The 17,087-nt window shown below is 40.4% G+C and overlaps 1 protein-coding gene and 1 non-coding gene across 2 annotated transcripts; one reads left to right on the plus strand and one right to left on the minus strand.

The window, feature by feature from the left end:
• Positions 1-2,480: 2,480 nt before the first annotated feature.
• On the plus strand, positions 2,481-10,792 carry clic1 (chloride intracellular channel 1). Its single transcript, XM_014413901.4, has 7 exons — positions 2,481-2,588; positions 2,842-2,906; positions 4,427-4,536; positions 4,883-5,008; positions 5,429-5,535; positions 5,820-6,001; positions 6,121-10,792. The coding sequence occupies exons 2-7, from the start codon at positions 2,865-2,867 to the stop codon at positions 6,280-6,282; spliced, it is 729 nt and encodes a 242-aa protein (XP_014269387.1). The 5' UTR covers positions 2,481-2,588; positions 2,842-2,864; the 3' UTR covers positions 6,283-10,792.
• Positions 10,146-15,253, minus strand: LOC101474666 (uncharacterized). The gene is made up of 3 exons (XR_013095087.1): positions 15,001-15,253; positions 13,117-13,236; positions 10,146-11,078 (listed from the first exon to the last, which is right to left on the minus strand). It is a non-coding gene; the product is annotated as an uncharacterized LOC101474666 (transcript).
• Positions 15,254-17,087: the final 1,834 nt, after the last annotated feature.

Consider the following 17,087-nt stretch of genomic DNA (forward strand, 5'->3'; position numbering starts at 1 on the left):
AACCATTAACATCTGCAGAACAACATCAGCAAGCCGCAACAAGAACACAAGCAGTCAGACACCCACAGCATAAACTGGTAATAAAGAAACACAACGCAAACCTTGAAATGAAAACAACACCAAAAAGAGAAAAATAGCAGAAAGAGATGCAAACTAAACACAAATACATGCAAAACATCTGTCAAAGAACACAAAAGCACATCTATATGAGATGCTGCTCAGTCATAAAAACATGCAAAAATAAAAGCAAATGCACAGAAAAAACACAACCAAACCATATTGTGGCAAACTTCAGCAAAGTAGAAGATGTAGAGCTTTATTTTAGACCTGCAGTTCCTGTGTTCTTTACACTGCTCAGCTACAGAAATGCAGTTTTATTAGGAATATCCAAGAACAGCGGTCAGAGGTCATTAACGGGTGCAGCAGTCTCAGTCATGGTGTCCATTGCTGGCCACACTCAATACAGAACAAACAGCTGCAATAATGTTATACATTAACAATAACATGTTAATGTTTCATTGTATTTCATAATACAATATATAACTGTATTATGTACCGGTAATCGGAATAATATAGCTTCATAATGATTACAGGACATCAGACTACTTGTTCATATTGCTTAATAATGTAGAATTATCATGCATAAATAAAAAATCTGAAGTTTTGTGCTATTTGAACACCTTGCCTGCCTGCAGCACTAAAGGACTCCGCCAGAGCGTCTGACTCCCCTAGCAGCACCTGTCCCTCTCCTCCTCTTCAGTTCGCCTCAACATAAGCTCGTCATATTCTGTGATATGATTTACTCTGAGGTGTTTGACTAGGTTAGTGGTGTTGCCACAACACCTCACTGTCTTGCCACATGTATCGCAAACCACGTCTCGGTTGTTTGTGGAGGTAAAATACGTCCACACGTGACTTCGTTCACGCTCAGCGTGAGTGCGCAGGCCAGTAGTTTGCATATGACCGTGAAAGGCAAGAGGAAGTAGTTCCTTCCAATTTAGACAATCCGAATGACATAGTTTCTTTCCACGGTGTTCCTGTTAATGAAAAACTACAAATTTACCCCAAAGTACTAAAATATCGATATTGATGAGAATCGATTCTAGAACATAAATTACTGGTATCGGAAGAATCGATATTTCAATATCGATCCGCACACCACAAGTAATCTGTCAAACATGGTGGAGGTATTATTATGTCATGGGCTCGCATGGCTGTCAGTGAAACCAGATCACTTGTGTTTATTGACAATGTGACTACTGATAGAAGGAACGGGATGGGCTATATTCTCTGCTCAGATTGAGCCAAGTGCTGAAAAACAGGTCAGACAGGCTTCACAGTGAAAATTGTTAATGAGCCAAAACAAACTACTAAAGAAACCCAGGAAATTTTCAAGGCAGAGAACTGGGATATTTTTGCAATGGCCAACTCAGTCACAAGCATGCTTTGCAGTTTTTAACAATGTGAGCACAATAATGTATGAGCCTCTTAAAATCAGAGACTGAGCATCAACTAAGCACGTTTGTTTAAACCAGGGGTGTTGAAACATAAGGCCGCGGGTCTATAATATGTGAAACATGTCAAATGTATCCCTCATGAATGATATCAAGTCATCTTGGCCCACAAACAACATTCCTGTAACAAAGTAAAAGCCGCAATCAGTTTTTTGGCAGGGATTTTTATATATCCTTTATTTATGCAGTTAAAAAATCTCGTTCACATTAAAAATGTCTTTTTTTTAAGAGTAATCTGGTCGAGAGGGCAGCAGAATTGCAACAAATATAACAATAGTTCTGTAAACATATTTTAAGTGGACAAAGGACACGATTGGTTATAATGTAAGTACAATAACACAGAGTTATAAAGATACTTGAAAACAGGCCATTTTTAAATTTGATATATAAAAAATCTGTAAACCCTTTTCACCGAAGTCTATTTACCAACATACATAAAGATGTTACACGTAAAAAACACGCGGAAACATTGGAAATCAGTTTTTGGCAGGCGATCGCAAGGAAGGCTGAAAAATGTGAAAGAGGGGATCAACTTTTGGACTTTTAACTGTATTTTCGTAAGTTTTACAGCTTTTCCTATTGATAAAGTCTGCATTTTAATCAGATGTTTAAGGTTTGATATAAAAATCCGCTGTGGTTGTGCACAGAGGCAAAACTACAAAATCTACAACCCTAACTGTATATGGGACAGTCAGACACATCAGCCACCGCCCCATAACCAGTGCCTTTAACGCGTCTCCCCAAAGCTGCCAAGTGCTCTTCTCATGGTGGCTGTTACGTAACACGCCGCCTGCTCCAAGCTCGGCTCTCCGCGGTGACTTTTCTGTGCTTTTATTTGCTGCTTTGAAATAAACGTTCTTTAACGTGAATAAACAGACCGCTCCTTCATACGACGGCCGCTTTTATTCGCTGAGAGCACAGCCCGTCATGCACCACCAGGAAATGGAGGAGGATGATGATGATGATGATTGTGTCGCTGCAGCCAACGGACGCGCGCACACACACACACGCACTCCGCAGCAGAACTGGGAGGAGAAACCAGCAACAGGCAACGAGAACTTCGAGCACTGTGAGGTTAGAAGCTCTACTGACTCTAAATTATGTGAATTTTGAGCTTCAGGAGCGCACGGCATGTGTGGATTTACTTTGTGACGCCCGTGGAGCTGCTACATTGTCGCGTTTGTCACTTTAGTATTTAGTATTGTGTAGCGGAAGATGGGCTGGGCTCCCCGCGTTTGCGGTTGTTTCTGGCTCAGAAAAGGCGACTTTGCGCTCGATCGGGCTTCGCGTTAGAAACTTTTTAACGCCCGTGTCTCTCTCTTTATAGGTTTCGTGCAGCTACGGGTGAAGATGAGCGACGCCGGTCAGCCCAAACTTGAACTTTTCGTGAAGGTAAGAGAGTGAATGGGCGCAGAGAAGGAAAGCATCACACCCAGAGAGTGACGCGCACACGGGCGACATTATGTGCCCTGAGTTTATTTAGTGGGCTGAGCCGGTCTGCTCGGGCTTCTTTTATCTTATTGTTTCATCAGCACGCTCAGTGTGTTTTCTATTACATGCTGATAACCTGTCTCTGACACCTGCACGGTCCTTACAGCTGACATCAAGCCACCTTTATTTTATCTTTTATTTTAACGCAGTATTTGTTGTAATAGTGACGTCAATCAGACCCCCCTCTGCTGACTCACCGGGCTTATAAACCACTGTAAGGCTAATCTAATTAAACGCACATTAAGATAACAGCCAGCCGACTTTAGTCTATATTTAGTATGTTGGCCAGGCAGGCTAATCCCATTTTCTTTGAGTCAAAAACAGGCAGTAACATACTAACCAGTGTGGCTCACTTCACACATAAAGATTTCTCTGTGTGAACATGTGCACCACCCTGTGCTTCCCACCCCCACCTTCTTCACGGTGAAAGATGCTGTTGTAACTTCTCTAAATTGACCTCTTAAATGTAGTTTCTCGTGAACTGTGGTTAACAACACTAGGCGGTTGCCTGATGAGCCACGTTTCAGATCCTAAAGATCAAAACTAGCACGCCCTACAGCAGTAAAGAAGTTAGGGGTGGGTGGGTCAATCCACGTTTACATTTCAGACATGAAAACCGAAAGGTGTGTTTTGTTGCTCTAAAAATTTTAATTTCTTCAGAATGCCTTGTTTTCCCCTAGTATCAGTACTAGTATTGGCAATATTTACCCAATATTTACTTAAGTATCGATACCAAAATTTGCCGTATGGCTCGGCAGTAACAGAAGTAACATATGCTGCATCTCAAGCTTCAGGTAGTTTCATTTTGGGGATTGTTTTTGGAGCTGATTAATGATTGGGTCTACAAACTGTGTTATAGTGTTTAAAACAGCCTTGTGCAGACTAAATAATCATAGTTTGTTTCATTTATGCAATAATTATATTCCAATTTATCCGATAGTGGGAAAATTACTGCTGTAAAGACAAATCAGACAAGCAGATAAACTCTGTACATTTGCGATTTAAAAGGCAGAAATTAGAACTTTATTTCCATCATACCAAAAAACCCCGAATTTCTTTTTTGTTTAACAGCAGCTATTCCATCCTGCTCAAACGCCTTCACTTTCAGTTGTCGATTCGAGTTCTTTGAGGAAATGTGATGTGTGGTGATGTATATTTCTCTTTGTTTTGACTCAGACATCCTGTGTGCTGACTTTGCAGGTTGGTTTAAGGGTGAAAAACTAAGGTGCACGTTTCTGCATCAACAGTATGCGTACTGTAACCAAATGTGCGGCCAAGATTTTAAGGCTTTTCTTTGCGTTTTTGGATCGCTGACCTGAAGAAACACAGCAGATTTTCCAGCATTTTATGGAGGAAAGTCTTAGAAAAATAGATGGAAACATTACTGTAATATTGTAATATTCTCTGTTTTTGTTTCCCAGGCAGGAAGCGATGGTCAGAGCATCGGCAACTGTCCTTTCTCTCAGCGTCTCTTTATGGTGCTGTGGCTTAAGGGAGTCACCTTTGACGTTACCACAGTGGATATGAAGAGGTGAAAGCACTCGTCCTTCACGCTCTGTATGGCCACTTTTGTTTATTCTGTCTCTCTCACTAATGCTGGCGCAACAAGGGAACATTCGCCTACACTTTTAATGTTTTAATGGCCCCAAGTGAAGCTGGCACTGAAAAAGCCTGGGGTATTTCATTCATTCATTAAAAGATAAAAAGCTGCCACGCTTTGATTTTAGGTGAAAGTTGGACACATTGTAGCTGCTCACATGGGTAATTTCCTGCGGTTGGAAATCTTTCCACTCCTTTTTTTCCCTTTTTTGTCTTTCTCTGTTCTGACTCACTCTCTACTCCATCTGTCTTCTGGACTTTTTCCGTCCCGCTTTCAGGAAGCCAGACATCTTGAAGGACCTGGCACCAGGTGCTCAGCCTCCCTTCCTGTTATACGGCAGCGAGGTGAAAACTGACACCAACAAGATTGAGGAGTTCCTGGAAGAGCATCTCTGCCCTCCAAAGTAATCTTTCCCTTCATCTCTGAAGTGCTGATACAGATAACACAAACTGTCTTGTTTGATCTGATAATGATCTGAATATTGCAACTTTGTTGGGCACAAAGAGATGTCTCTGGAGGCTTTGAGCACAGATTGATTGTTTTGAATTTTGCAGGAAAAAGGCAACATTTTGTAGACAAGTTGAAAAAGTAGGCCCTGCACGCCAACTCCAAACCACAAGATTTAAATCTGAATCTTTGTGAGATTAAACTATCTAATTCTACATTTTTGCAGGTGTTTCCGTTGTAGATACAGCAATGAATAGATTAATGATAACAAAATAAACCGTTGGCTGGAAATGCATTTGTTGACTTCTTGCACATCAACACGAATCGCTTGAAGATTTATATCTTGATGTGATCTATGATGTGATTGGACATCTAGGTATCCTCGTCTGGCTGCTCGTAACCCAGAGTCCAACACGGCAGGCCTGGACGTCTTCTCCAAGTTCTCTGCCTACGTCAAGAACTCAAACCCTCAGACCAATGAAAGTAAGTCGGCTCCACTCAGACTTATGGTGCAATAAAGTAAATGTTAGAGTAGTGCCTGGTTTAAAATCGTGCTGAGCTGCTTCTGTCAGTTCCCAGATGGGCTAAAAATCAGCAGGGAGCTTCTGTTAATAACATTAGACTCTGAGTGTAAACACGTCACCTGCTGATGTTTGTGTGCAGCTTTTCCTACCTCGTCTCTGCTGCTGGTTTAAATATATTTATATCAAGACACCTCTCTTTATACTTAATGCTTGAGTGTTTTCTGTGTGTGCCCATGTGCTCAGATCTAGAGAAAGGCCTCCTGAAGGCTCTGAAGAAGCTAGACGACTACCTCGGCTCCCCACTTCCTGATGAGATCGACGAGAATAGCGCCGATGAGCTCACTTCCTCGTCACGCCCTTTCCTGGATGGCCAGGCGCTCACTCTGGCTGATTGCAACCTGCTGCCTAAGCTCCACATCGTGAAGGTGATCTTGTGATTTTTAAAGCAGTGCAGCATGAGGATGATGGGTTATAAGAATGAGTCAATGCTTTGCTTTGTTTTTTTGTAATTATGCCTATTTTTTCCCACCCTCTATCTCTGCAGGTGGTGTGCTTGAAATACAGACAATTCACCATCCCTCAGAGTCTGACAAACCTCTGGAGGTACCTGAACGCCGCCTATGCAAGGGAGGAGTTCTCTTCCACCTGCCCGGTTGACGAGGAGATCTACTTCGCCTACTCCTCTGTAGCTAAAGCTCTCAAGTAGGGATAGAACAGGGGGTTACATGTTCTGAATATACCAGCAGAGCAACATAGGAAAGCACAAAATACACACACACACACACACTCATGAATATTCACTCTGCAAGCAGCATGGTCGATCCTTTTCTTTGTAAACTGGAGCGCTGCAGGAATCATTTGTTACGCCTGCAGGTTAATTTCTTGCACCCTTATACGCCAGTATCACCTTTCGCAGTGTTGGCGCTAGTTTACATTGTTTTTCCTCACCTGAAACTGGGTCGGTTTACATCAGCAAGGGAAACAAGGAAGCTCGGGAAAGCGCAAGTGAAAGCAATTACATGCAAGTAGTGCAACTTTTAACCCCGTTAAACTTCCTCCTCCGATTGGTTCTTTCACGGGTCACGTTCTCCGGTTGCCGACCACGTTGCTCGCAGGAGCGCACATCCACATCGTCATCGCACTCGTCTAACTACAGCCCTGCTTATGTACAGTTTCACCATGAGCAGATACACACTGACGCTTCTTGTTCCTTTCTTCTTCAAGACAGTTGCTACAGTATGTTTTGGGGTTTTTTGTTATTTTTCCTGGTAGTAATTTCAACAGACACAAAGCTGCCTGACAGATCAAACTTTTCATATGTAACGTTGCAGGCTTCCCCCAGGCAGATTCAGCTCTCGTTTCTCTGGTTAAGGAAGTGAAATTTGCATATCAGCTCCAGATCACCTGCCAAAGAGTCTTTTGTACTGAGCCTTTCACATGGACTTTATTTCGTTACTGAGGGTACAAGGCCTTTTTACAGTACAAAATCTTTTTTATCCTTTAATTAAAAGCCAAGTTTTGTCTAAGTGTTAGATTGCTTATTCTTTGTAGTGCACCTCAGAGAGGAAAGGGGTGCATACCGGGTCTCGCTGAAGAGCTGAAAACAGTTACAGAGACAGGAAACTGTTTCAATAGAGGCGGGCTTCCCCTTTCTGTGCTCCCACACAGCAGGCGTGAAGGATTATTTAAGATTACCAAGCGTCTATGTGATCCGCTGTGAGGGCCCATTGCCAGTAATTTATTCAGTGCTGCCCAGTGGGTATTGAAGGAGGTGCAGGATGAAGCGTATTTGTGTTTCTCACTGTCAGTTACTCCCATGAAAATGCTTTCTAATTCTAACGCTTTGTACAAATTAAATCAGCTGCACAAAATATAACATTTAGTCTTCTTGCTAACACGATGAATTACTTCGACTGCTTATCTGGTGTAAGCACTGTGTAAGCATTGCCATTGAATGCTACCAAAAGAAGCCAAAACTACGGATTATATAAAAGGTGTTTGTAGCCACCATGACATCATTTCCTTTTTTTTTGAAACAATCTTTTGAAACCGGATGTGACAAACGAGAGCCGATTTGAAACTTTGCATTCATTGGCTTATGACTTGTCAATAATTTGTCATTGCCGTTAGCCAATGTGCATCCTAGATACACCTTGGACTGACCAAAATGTATAAAATGGACCCGATGTTTTGTTTTATCCATTTATGGTACTTTCACCTCCTTCAAACCTGACACATATAGGGACTACATTAGCTTATAGTCCCTTGAGGCTGGGTTTTATTCTCAAACGGTGCATCTTTCACATGTAAGGCGATTATGTTAACTGCTACGCTGTTGAACCACTCTCTCTTATTCAGTATGATCCAAAATGAGTAACTCAGCCTATTTAAGCTCTTCCAGAAACTGTTTACACAGGACAACTCCAAAGGCTGTTACCCCATAGGTGGTCTTTTCAAGCAGAGAAGTCCAACCCCAATGGCCATGAAAAAGGGTGGCCATTTAAGGCACTTCCCTATTGGTTTCACTCTTCAGACCATGAAGTTACATCCATTTTTTAATAGTCTGCAGTTACCATGAGCCTGTTAAAGTGCTATAAAACATGCTAAACATAGACATTTTTTTTTAAAAGAGGAAGGATAAGCATCAACATAGCTACAGTTATAAAACAACCAGGTTGATATAAATAGAGTCTGAACATTTATAATATGTGGATTTACTTTTCGAGATTAGTGCACCACGTCAACTGCTAGTATCTCCTGTCCAAATGTCGTCTACATTTTGATAGAAACCAAGAATTTTGGCCTTGTAACCAGTTGTAGGTTAAATGCATTGTTAGTGTTTTCACGGGACTTGCTGACAGTAAAAATATACCTGAACCAGCCTGATCCTTTAAAAGCCTTGTGTCCTCAGAGATGCGCTGTGGACTAATCCACTCCTGGGAGGAAGTCCTCTGGTCTGAAATTCCTGTTTAAGTGACTTGAAATGAACTCGCTGCGAGGAACTGGAACTACTGGACAGCACGCCTTTTCTGACTTTAGGAGCAGCTTGTGAAGGAAATAATGAACTAACATTTATAGAGAGCTCTCAGGGATGGGCCCTGTCTACATGTGCAGTAGGGCTGCCACAAACGATTATTTTGATAGTCGACTAGTCACCGATTATTTTTGCGATTAGTCGACTAATCAGATCATCATCCATTGGACGTAAAACTACAGCTTATTGCACCAGCAGCATCTGCTCTTATATAACTATCATTAGCTTACAGCTTTAAGTGTTTAAGGTCTGTGCTAACTAAAAATAAAGACAAGATGGTAGTTTATTAAATTTTAATGAAATTTGCAGATTGTTTCGGTGAAGTTTAATAAACTCCTTGCTATCTAAAATATAACAGGACACTGGAGTATATTCTGGAGCATCTCACACTTCTGATAATCAGTTGTCTGCTTGACGTTTATTCAGCTGTGTAAAAACTATAACTTTAATCTCAGACAAACTGATTTACTCAGGAACAAATAAAATACTAAAAAAAAAAAGCCAAACAATAACATTTTAAGTTATCTAAGTGACTCATATATATTTAACCTGAGTAGCGAAAGACAGTGGTGGGTTTGAAAACGATTTGCGGGGAGTCCGGTGTTCTCACGTTGCTAGTGAGCCTAGCCCCCGGCTCGCTAACGAGCTAGTGGGTAACAGATGTCTCCGAAAACGTCGGAGCGCTTTTGAAAATATGTGGTGTCCTGATAAACTGAGCAGATATTTGAGGTTTACACAGCTACATTCTCGCCTGAAAATATGTTAAACGTTTATTTTGTGACCCAGAAAGAATAATAAGAGTAACATTAAAACTAACTAGCTGCCGCCATTGTTGGAAACTGCGCTGGGCCGTGCTATGAATTCTGGGACACAGCTGCTGCTTCTTCTTCTTCTTCGGGGTTTAACGGTAGCTGACATCCTTGTACATGCAATGCTGCCATCTTCTGTTTCAGTCCGTTATTACACTCTTAAATCCTGCCACTTATTCCTGCGTCTTTTGTGATCTTAAAGCTTCAAACGACGCGTCGACTATTAAATCAGTCGTCGACGATTTTGATAATCGACGTAATCGTGACTAGTCGACAAATCGTGGCAGCCCTAATGTGCAGTAGTAAAAATTAGTTTCTGAGTTGTGTTTTTCCCTTTTTTTCACACAAAAAACTTAAATGGAAGCTTTTTAAAACCTCCGTCCACAGTGAAGACTCTCAATAGGGAAACAGGAGGAAAAGGTGTGCGCCTTTATTTCCTTTTTTGACAACAGGCTGGCTTCTAATTGGCCAGCATTCCTGTACAGTTAGGGTCACTTGTTGCGATTATGTCAAGCACCCTTGACGTATTTCTTTTTTGCATTTTTGTGTTACGATTTTTTTTTCTGAACAAAAGCAAAAAATTCCAGTTTTAAAAGAACATCCATGTACGTGTGGACCGGGCTACAGTTTGTGCTGCAAACATCTTTGTTGTGTGTCTCAGATCAGGGTGAAACTCATTGACAAAATAAACCTAAGTGCAATTTAAGCATATTTAAGAAGACAATCTTGAGTTAAACTTTATTAGAAAAACAGCGGGAGCAAAGTCAATTATTTTTCTACAGAGGTTGTAATCCCTCCGCAATGACATGCTTGGTATTGATCAAGTAGATGATGCATTGTACTTGACTGAATTGTTGGATTTTTATCTATTTTTTAAAGTGGAATGATGTTTAAAGGGACAGAGTCTGAATAATTTTAGTGCTAATATATTGTAGTATTTCTTCTCTCCGTGTGTGGAAGACTGTAGGACTTGATGTAATTTCAGGGACCACTTAATATGTTAAATTAGACAAATCATTAAATGCATAGTTTGTTTCTCAATTAACTGTTTTAACTTTTTTTTAAAGAATATATATATATGTCATCCATGTCCGTTGTTATCCAAACTGTGCTTTTTGCTTTGTTTCTTAACCATCTTTTACTATTTTAGCCTTTTATTGTCTTTTTTTCCACTCATTTTGCCATCATGTAGTCAAAAACATCTAAACTTCAAAGTCCACTTGATCAAAAGTAAAAGTGCTGACACACAATCAGCTGGCTTAAATCATCGATCAAGGCAAACTACTAGCGCAGCTGAAATGTATTTTGTACTTTAAACATCTTACGAAGTAGGGTTTATTAATGTCCCAATAAAACATCTTCATAGTAAATCAGTCGGTGACAGATGTGTTTCATTTTTAAAAAAAATTTTTTATCGAGGATAAAACTGCATCGTCTCGTCTGCTGCTCAGGCCAGCAGGAGCCCGAGCGCAGGCAGCAGGCAGAGCACCACTCCCACCAAGCTGGGGGCAGTAACGGACACGGCACCGTTGCACAGGTCGGTATCGCAGCACACGTTGGTGTAGTTGAAGGAGACCCCTGACGTGTATTTCTCTCCACTCACGTCGCACTGGGAGGCAACTGCGCAGCTTTTTTCGTACAACGTCAGCTGTAGTGGGCCTGTGAGAGCAGAGGAGTAGAAGGATATTATTATTGTTATTATTATTCGCATGGAATTTAAAGAGCATTCAATCCTTTTTCTACACTTTTAATGGTTCTTGACACAGGACACTGTGCCTTTTTAGGACTAGTTCACTCAGCAAGTGTCGAATGCGAGAAAAAAAATATTTGATGCACTGATTAAGTATTATGTTTCCAAATGTCTCTCAGTTTTGGAAATTTGCATCTATTTGGACTCAAGGATGATCTGATTTTGTGAAAATCTGAATGTCAAAGGTCACAACAACCTAACAAAGCATGCGTTTAACCAGAACTCATGAATTCATAAATCTGTTTTGTCAAACTTTCCCACCAAAATATAACAGAATGACGTTTTATATCCTCATTTCTCAGCAAATCCAATATATTTTTCAATTAATTGTTATATAACATAAATGGAATCATGACTAATGGAGATGATATGATGTGTTTATGCTTAAATAGATACTGAAGTGTATTGTGTTTTATACATTTTTTGATCGTTTTAAATTTAACATTATGAATGCTTCAAAAACAGTAAAAGCAAAGAAAACTTTGAATGCCTGATTAGTTTTATTTCTTGATTTTTTTTTTGCACCTGGATGTTAGCAATATAGACTCACCAGACACTTCATTAGGTATACCTGTCCAGCTGCTCGTTAATGCAAATCTCCAATTAGCCAACTGCATGGCAGTAAGTGACATAGTTGTTGGTGCCAGGCAGTCTTATCTTAGTGTTTCACAAACTGGTGATTTGCTGGGATTTTCCCACACAACCATCTGCAAGGTTTACAGAGAATGGCCGGAAAAGATCAATTGTTCAGTGAACAGCAGTTCTCTGGGTGAAAATGCCTCATAGAGACCAGAGGCTACACTGAAGGAATCCATCTTTCCTTGTATTTATGGTTCAGGTTGCTGCTGGCGGTGGTGCGGTAATGTAGGAGATATTTTACCAGCTCATTATTGTCTAAACACCATATTGTTCCCGAGTATTGTTGTTAACCACGTCCATCCCTTTATGCCCACAGTGTACCAATGTTTTGATGGCTGCTCCCAGCAGGATAATGCACCATGTCATCAAATCATCTCAAACTGGTTTTTGAACATGACACCGAGCTCACATTACTCATATGGAACGAGCGACTTTCATCACGAATGTTTAGCCGACAAATCTACAGCAACTGTGCGACGCTATCATGACAATATAGCGTATATGGACCAAAATGTCTGAGGTATTTTTCCAAAAGCTTGCTGAATCTATGACACAGAGATTTAAGGAAGTTTGAACAGCAAAAGGAGATCAAAGCAAGGAACTAGCAAGATGTGGCCGGTGAGTGTAGGAAATCCAAAACTCAAAAAACAACAAGATATAAACAGAAAGGATAGCAGAGTCCAAAAACTGCAGTAGAACGAAGTACAGTAAAACAAGAGACAGCAGATTATTCATTCAGACTCTTCATCAAGCAAGCAAATTTAACTAGTTCCTCACTGGGATTGTTTTAAAATTACTCATACTGCAAACTGAGAGTAATTGTGGGAACTTTGTCCCCTGATGAGACATGGTGATCATTTTTGCCCCACCCAGATAGCCCGGAGTGTTATTTTTAGACATAATTTGACATCACGGGTGCTATTGAGCTGACAACCGGCCTGATGAGAAAATGGTACAGAAGTTTGAATCATTCTTTCACCTGGTTTTGTTTTCACATTTAGGTCACTGACGAAAGACAAGGCCCTGAGAAGCAGTTCAAAGAGCAGCCTACAAAGACATGAAACAGTCCTTATTGTACAGTTTATGTATGATATGTGACCACAAGCTGAAAGGTTTTGTTTATAAAAAGAACTTTAGACTTGGTCCTAATGGTGTCTTTATTGTCTGTTCACTGTAATGTGCATTTCTAAAAATGTTTCTCACAAATCTTTTATAAAATAAGGCTTTATTTTCCAGTTTGTGGCCATCATGCTTGAGACTCACTGAAATTAATCTAATCTAATAAATGCAGACAAATATGGCTCTTACCTCGTGTTCCTGTCGCTACGCTGGAGAGGCAGCGCTGGCCAGCTGGACACTCCACAGGAAACTTTAAGCAGTCCAGAGGAGAGATGGATGGAAACATACAGGTGTAACAGTGCAAACAGGCTGAGGGGCAAAAACAGTGGTTGTTAGGCACTGTCAGCTGTACAGCTCTGGCAGGGATTGCAACAACAAGAGCTTAAAACTCCAATATTGTATCAGCTGACAGTCACAACATAAAAGATTTAGCTCTGAAACATGATATTTGCGAACTAACAGTAACTGCAATTATGTTTGTTTCCACAAGAAGCCAAATTGTTTCGTAGAAGATGAATGCATATTTTGATGTTGAAAAATAGACTTGTTGGTGCCCCCTGGTGGAATATCTTTGTAATTGAGACACTTTTTAACTTCTCTTCTAACATTGGCTTCTCTGCACTTCAGCAACATCTGATAATTACTTTTCTATCACCGATTCGGCAGACAACTGTCATAACAGAAACTCTAAGTACTTTTCATTTACTAGCTATACATTTTATGATGCCAACATGTTTCTATTCATAAGACAACAGTAAAAACACTGTAAAATGGGTTAAAGGTTACACTCTCTTTACTTTTCGTATTTCCAAGTGTACGATATGTACACAACAAATGTAAATATGCAAACAGCGCACTGCAAAATTACATTGGCAAGCAGCTTTAAGACAGCGTAAGCAGAAGTCATGTGTCCTTCCTTCTGCATGTTCTACTCGGGCACCACCCTTCACCAGAGTTATTGAGTATATGATTAAAGATGTACACTTGTAGTTGAGTAAGTTATTGTTATGATAATATTTCATTTTGAGTTTATTTTATATTTATGAGTAAAACTAGTAAACTTTAAATTAAAATAGTCAAACTCATTAGAAAAAAAGCCTGACATTGGAGAATAAATATGAAATGTTTGTTTATAATTCACTTTTAGTTTAAAAATATCAGAGTACTTGTAGATTTTACATTTAACTCAAGTCAGCACCTTTTAAACTCTTCACATGTTGTGTACGATAAAGTTTAAATATGTAACTAAAATTGTAACTAAAGTAAGTGTGTTATGGGGTGACTGTAGCTCAACAGGTACAGCGAGCCATCTACTAACTGGGACATTGGTGGTTTGATTGGCAGCTGCTTCAGTCTCAGTGCCAAAACGTCCTTGAGCAAAATACTGAACCAAGTTGCTCTTTGTTGCAGTGTGTATAAAACACTGTGTAATAGAAAAGTGTTATATAATAACCGCTCGATTTACCGTGTTAAATTTGTACTTTCCACCACTGAAAAACAAGAAAAAGTGCTTGAACTTTCAAAGTCTTAGACAAAATGTGTACTGGACTAAATGACTTATTTCATGTTTACCAGTCACATAAGAAAAATTAAAAACACTACCGACAACAAATCCAACATACTGAACTTACTTGAACGGATTTCTTCAACAATCTACACTATTTGAATCAAACTACAGTAGTGGAATATAAGCATACACTACAAATCTCCTCTGTGTAGTATTTCCTGGCAAAAAGAGCTTCCTAATTAAAGGGATAAAACTCTCTTTATGTGAAAAGTATACCTGAACTCATCAAATCAAGCATGTTAGCATCCATCATTAATCATTTTTCCTGTAACAGGAGATCTTGCACTAAAATGCATTAAAAAATATGTCAGCTTTAAGAGAGTCAAATCTCAAATGTGCATGCAGAAAAATGTCAAACATCACAGAGTTTTGTTTCCACCGACCAAGCTCTGCAGACTTTGTCCCTCTCACTGACTTAAGTAATGGATGTCCAGTATTTAAAAGTATTAGATTTTTTTCCCTTACATTACAAAAGCACCTGAAGACAATTGAATGTTTTTACATACCTGCCAAAGGAAGACAACACATGAGAATAAATAAAAGTTGTGAACGAGGCATGATGCTTCCTTAAAAGTCCCTTGGTTGATGTTTCGAGCTGGATTTTTCTAAACACTTCTTGTCCCAGGGCGTTACGACTCCCTAACTAGTTTATGTGGTGCGTCCCCCAGCTCATTTGCAAATTACATTTATTTTCATCTCTGTTTCTCTCTATGTCCCCAATGATCTGATAAAACGTCCCTCTTTATATCGCAAGCACCCGCGTGTCACCTGAGTTTTTCCCTCAGTCTTTGCTGATTTGTGCTGTCATGAGGCGAACTCCTCCCTGAAACTTCTAATTCAATCTGGAGAGTTAATTGTGGACAGCATGGTTACAGGCAGTGGGAAAATGAAGAGTTATATAGTGAATTTGGTGAGTGTTTATATACTAACGATGCTCAGGAAGCTTTTGACAAGAACAACATCTTCACTCATTCATTCAGTGACTGCTGGTTGCAGGCATTTGTCTCTCTTGTGGTTCTGCCGCAGCATTTCAGTCAAGTTAAGGTCTGGACGCTGACTGGGCTATTTCATCACCTTGATTCATTTTTGTTTTGTTTTTAGCCTTTCTGTTGTCTAAGGAGTTTGGAAAGCAAAGCGTCTGGACTTCTTTAATTTTCTTGAAGACATTTCACCTCTCGTTGAGAAGCTTCTTCAGTTCTAAGAGCAAATGGTAAAGAGTCCCAGATTTTTAAGCCCTATGGGAGTGTCCTCCAAGAGGGTAATGAACCGCCTATATCACACGAGCCAAGGTGTGAAAACAGATGTGGGTCACAATCAGCCAAGGTTTCAGGTGAACCCATTGGGAAACCTAGCCTTTCTGTTGTACTTGGGATCATTGTCCTCTTGCACAACCCAATTTCAGCCAAGCTTTAGCTGTCAGAGCAATGGCCTCATATTTTACTACTTTAATACTTTGGTATATAGAAGAGTTGGGTTGCAAAACAAGCTCAACTCATCATCCTTCCACCACCATCCTTCACAACTAGTATGACCCTGTGACCCTGTGCATCATGGCCAAACATCTCCACTCTGGATTCAAAGACATTGATCCAGAAATCTTTTGATTTGTTCAGATGTAACTTTGCAAACCTAAACTGTGCTGTCCTCAGTCAGGACTCTGTAGAAATTTGTGGGTTTTTTCTGACCTTGGGGTGAATTTTCCGCGTTCACACAGAAGACACACCTGACCAACAGACCAGCAAACTGCCAAAACAGCTTTTTGTAGAGATGCTTACAGTTGCTGATGATCAGTTACCAAGTCCATTTGATGATTAGCAAACTGCCTGCTACTTTTAATTGCACAAGGAAGCTGTCTGAGAGTTCTTACCTTAGAAAAGTTTTTCACAGTTAATGCAGGTCCCACAATAAAACCCTGCAGGACTGATTTAGTTAGCTCAAAATCAGTTTTATGGACCATTGTGTGGATATAATTAGTTATAAACTGGTTGTTTTCTTGCCGTACTTGTGTGTATAAATAGGTTTTTTTAAAAGCCTAATTTTCCTGTCAAGTTGTAATCTATTTTTATGTGCAGTGTCATAAATTGCGCGGTTTGCGAGCATGCAACTGCTAAAAAAAACATTTGAAAAAAACTGCAATAAAAAGGGGGGAAAGGGTTTCTTAAGAAATATAATGTGAAAACTTAAAGTTTTTAGTGATTTTGTTTTGTTAAATACTCTTTCTGGGAACGTCTAGCAGAGGCCCCAGTCCGCGAGATCTTCAACGCACACCTCCGGCAGAGCTTCAACAGCATTCCGAGGGAGACTGGGGACATTGAGTCCGAATGGACCATGTTCAGCGTCTCCATTGCCGAAGCTGCTGCATTGAGCTGCGGCCGCAAGGTGGTTGGTGCCTGCCGTGGTGGTAATCCCCGAACCAAATGGTGGACACCAGAGGTGAAGGGAGCCACCAGGCTGAAGAAGGAGGCCTATCGGGCTTGGTTAGCCTGTGGGACTCCGGAGGCAGCCGACAGGTATCGACAGGCCAAGCGGAATGCGGCTCGGGCAGTGGCTGAAGCAAAAACTCGGGTGTGGGAGGAGTTCGGAGAGGCCATGG

This window comes from Maylandia zebra, linkage group LG22, assembly GCF_041146795.1.
Source record: "Maylandia zebra isolate NMK-2024a linkage group LG22, Mzebra_GT3a, whole genome shotgun sequence".
Lineage (NCBI taxonomy): Eukaryota > Metazoa > Chordata > Actinopteri > Cichliformes > Cichlidae > Maylandia > Maylandia zebra.

Bases quoted from the DNA above. Each gene is read 5' to 3' on its own strand.
- clic1 (XM_014413901.4), top strand. From the start codon at position 2,865: ATGAGCGACGCCGGTCAGCCCAAACTTGAACTTTTCGTGAAG. The intron at 2,907-4,426 runs GTAAGAGAGTGA...TTTGTTTCCCAG, and splicing joins AACTTGAACTTTTCGTGAAG to GCAGGAAGCGATGGTCAGAG. The intron at 5,009-5,428 runs GTAATCTTTCCC...TTGGACATCTAG, and splicing joins GAGCATCTCTGCCCTCCAAA to GTATCCTCGTCTGGCTGCTC.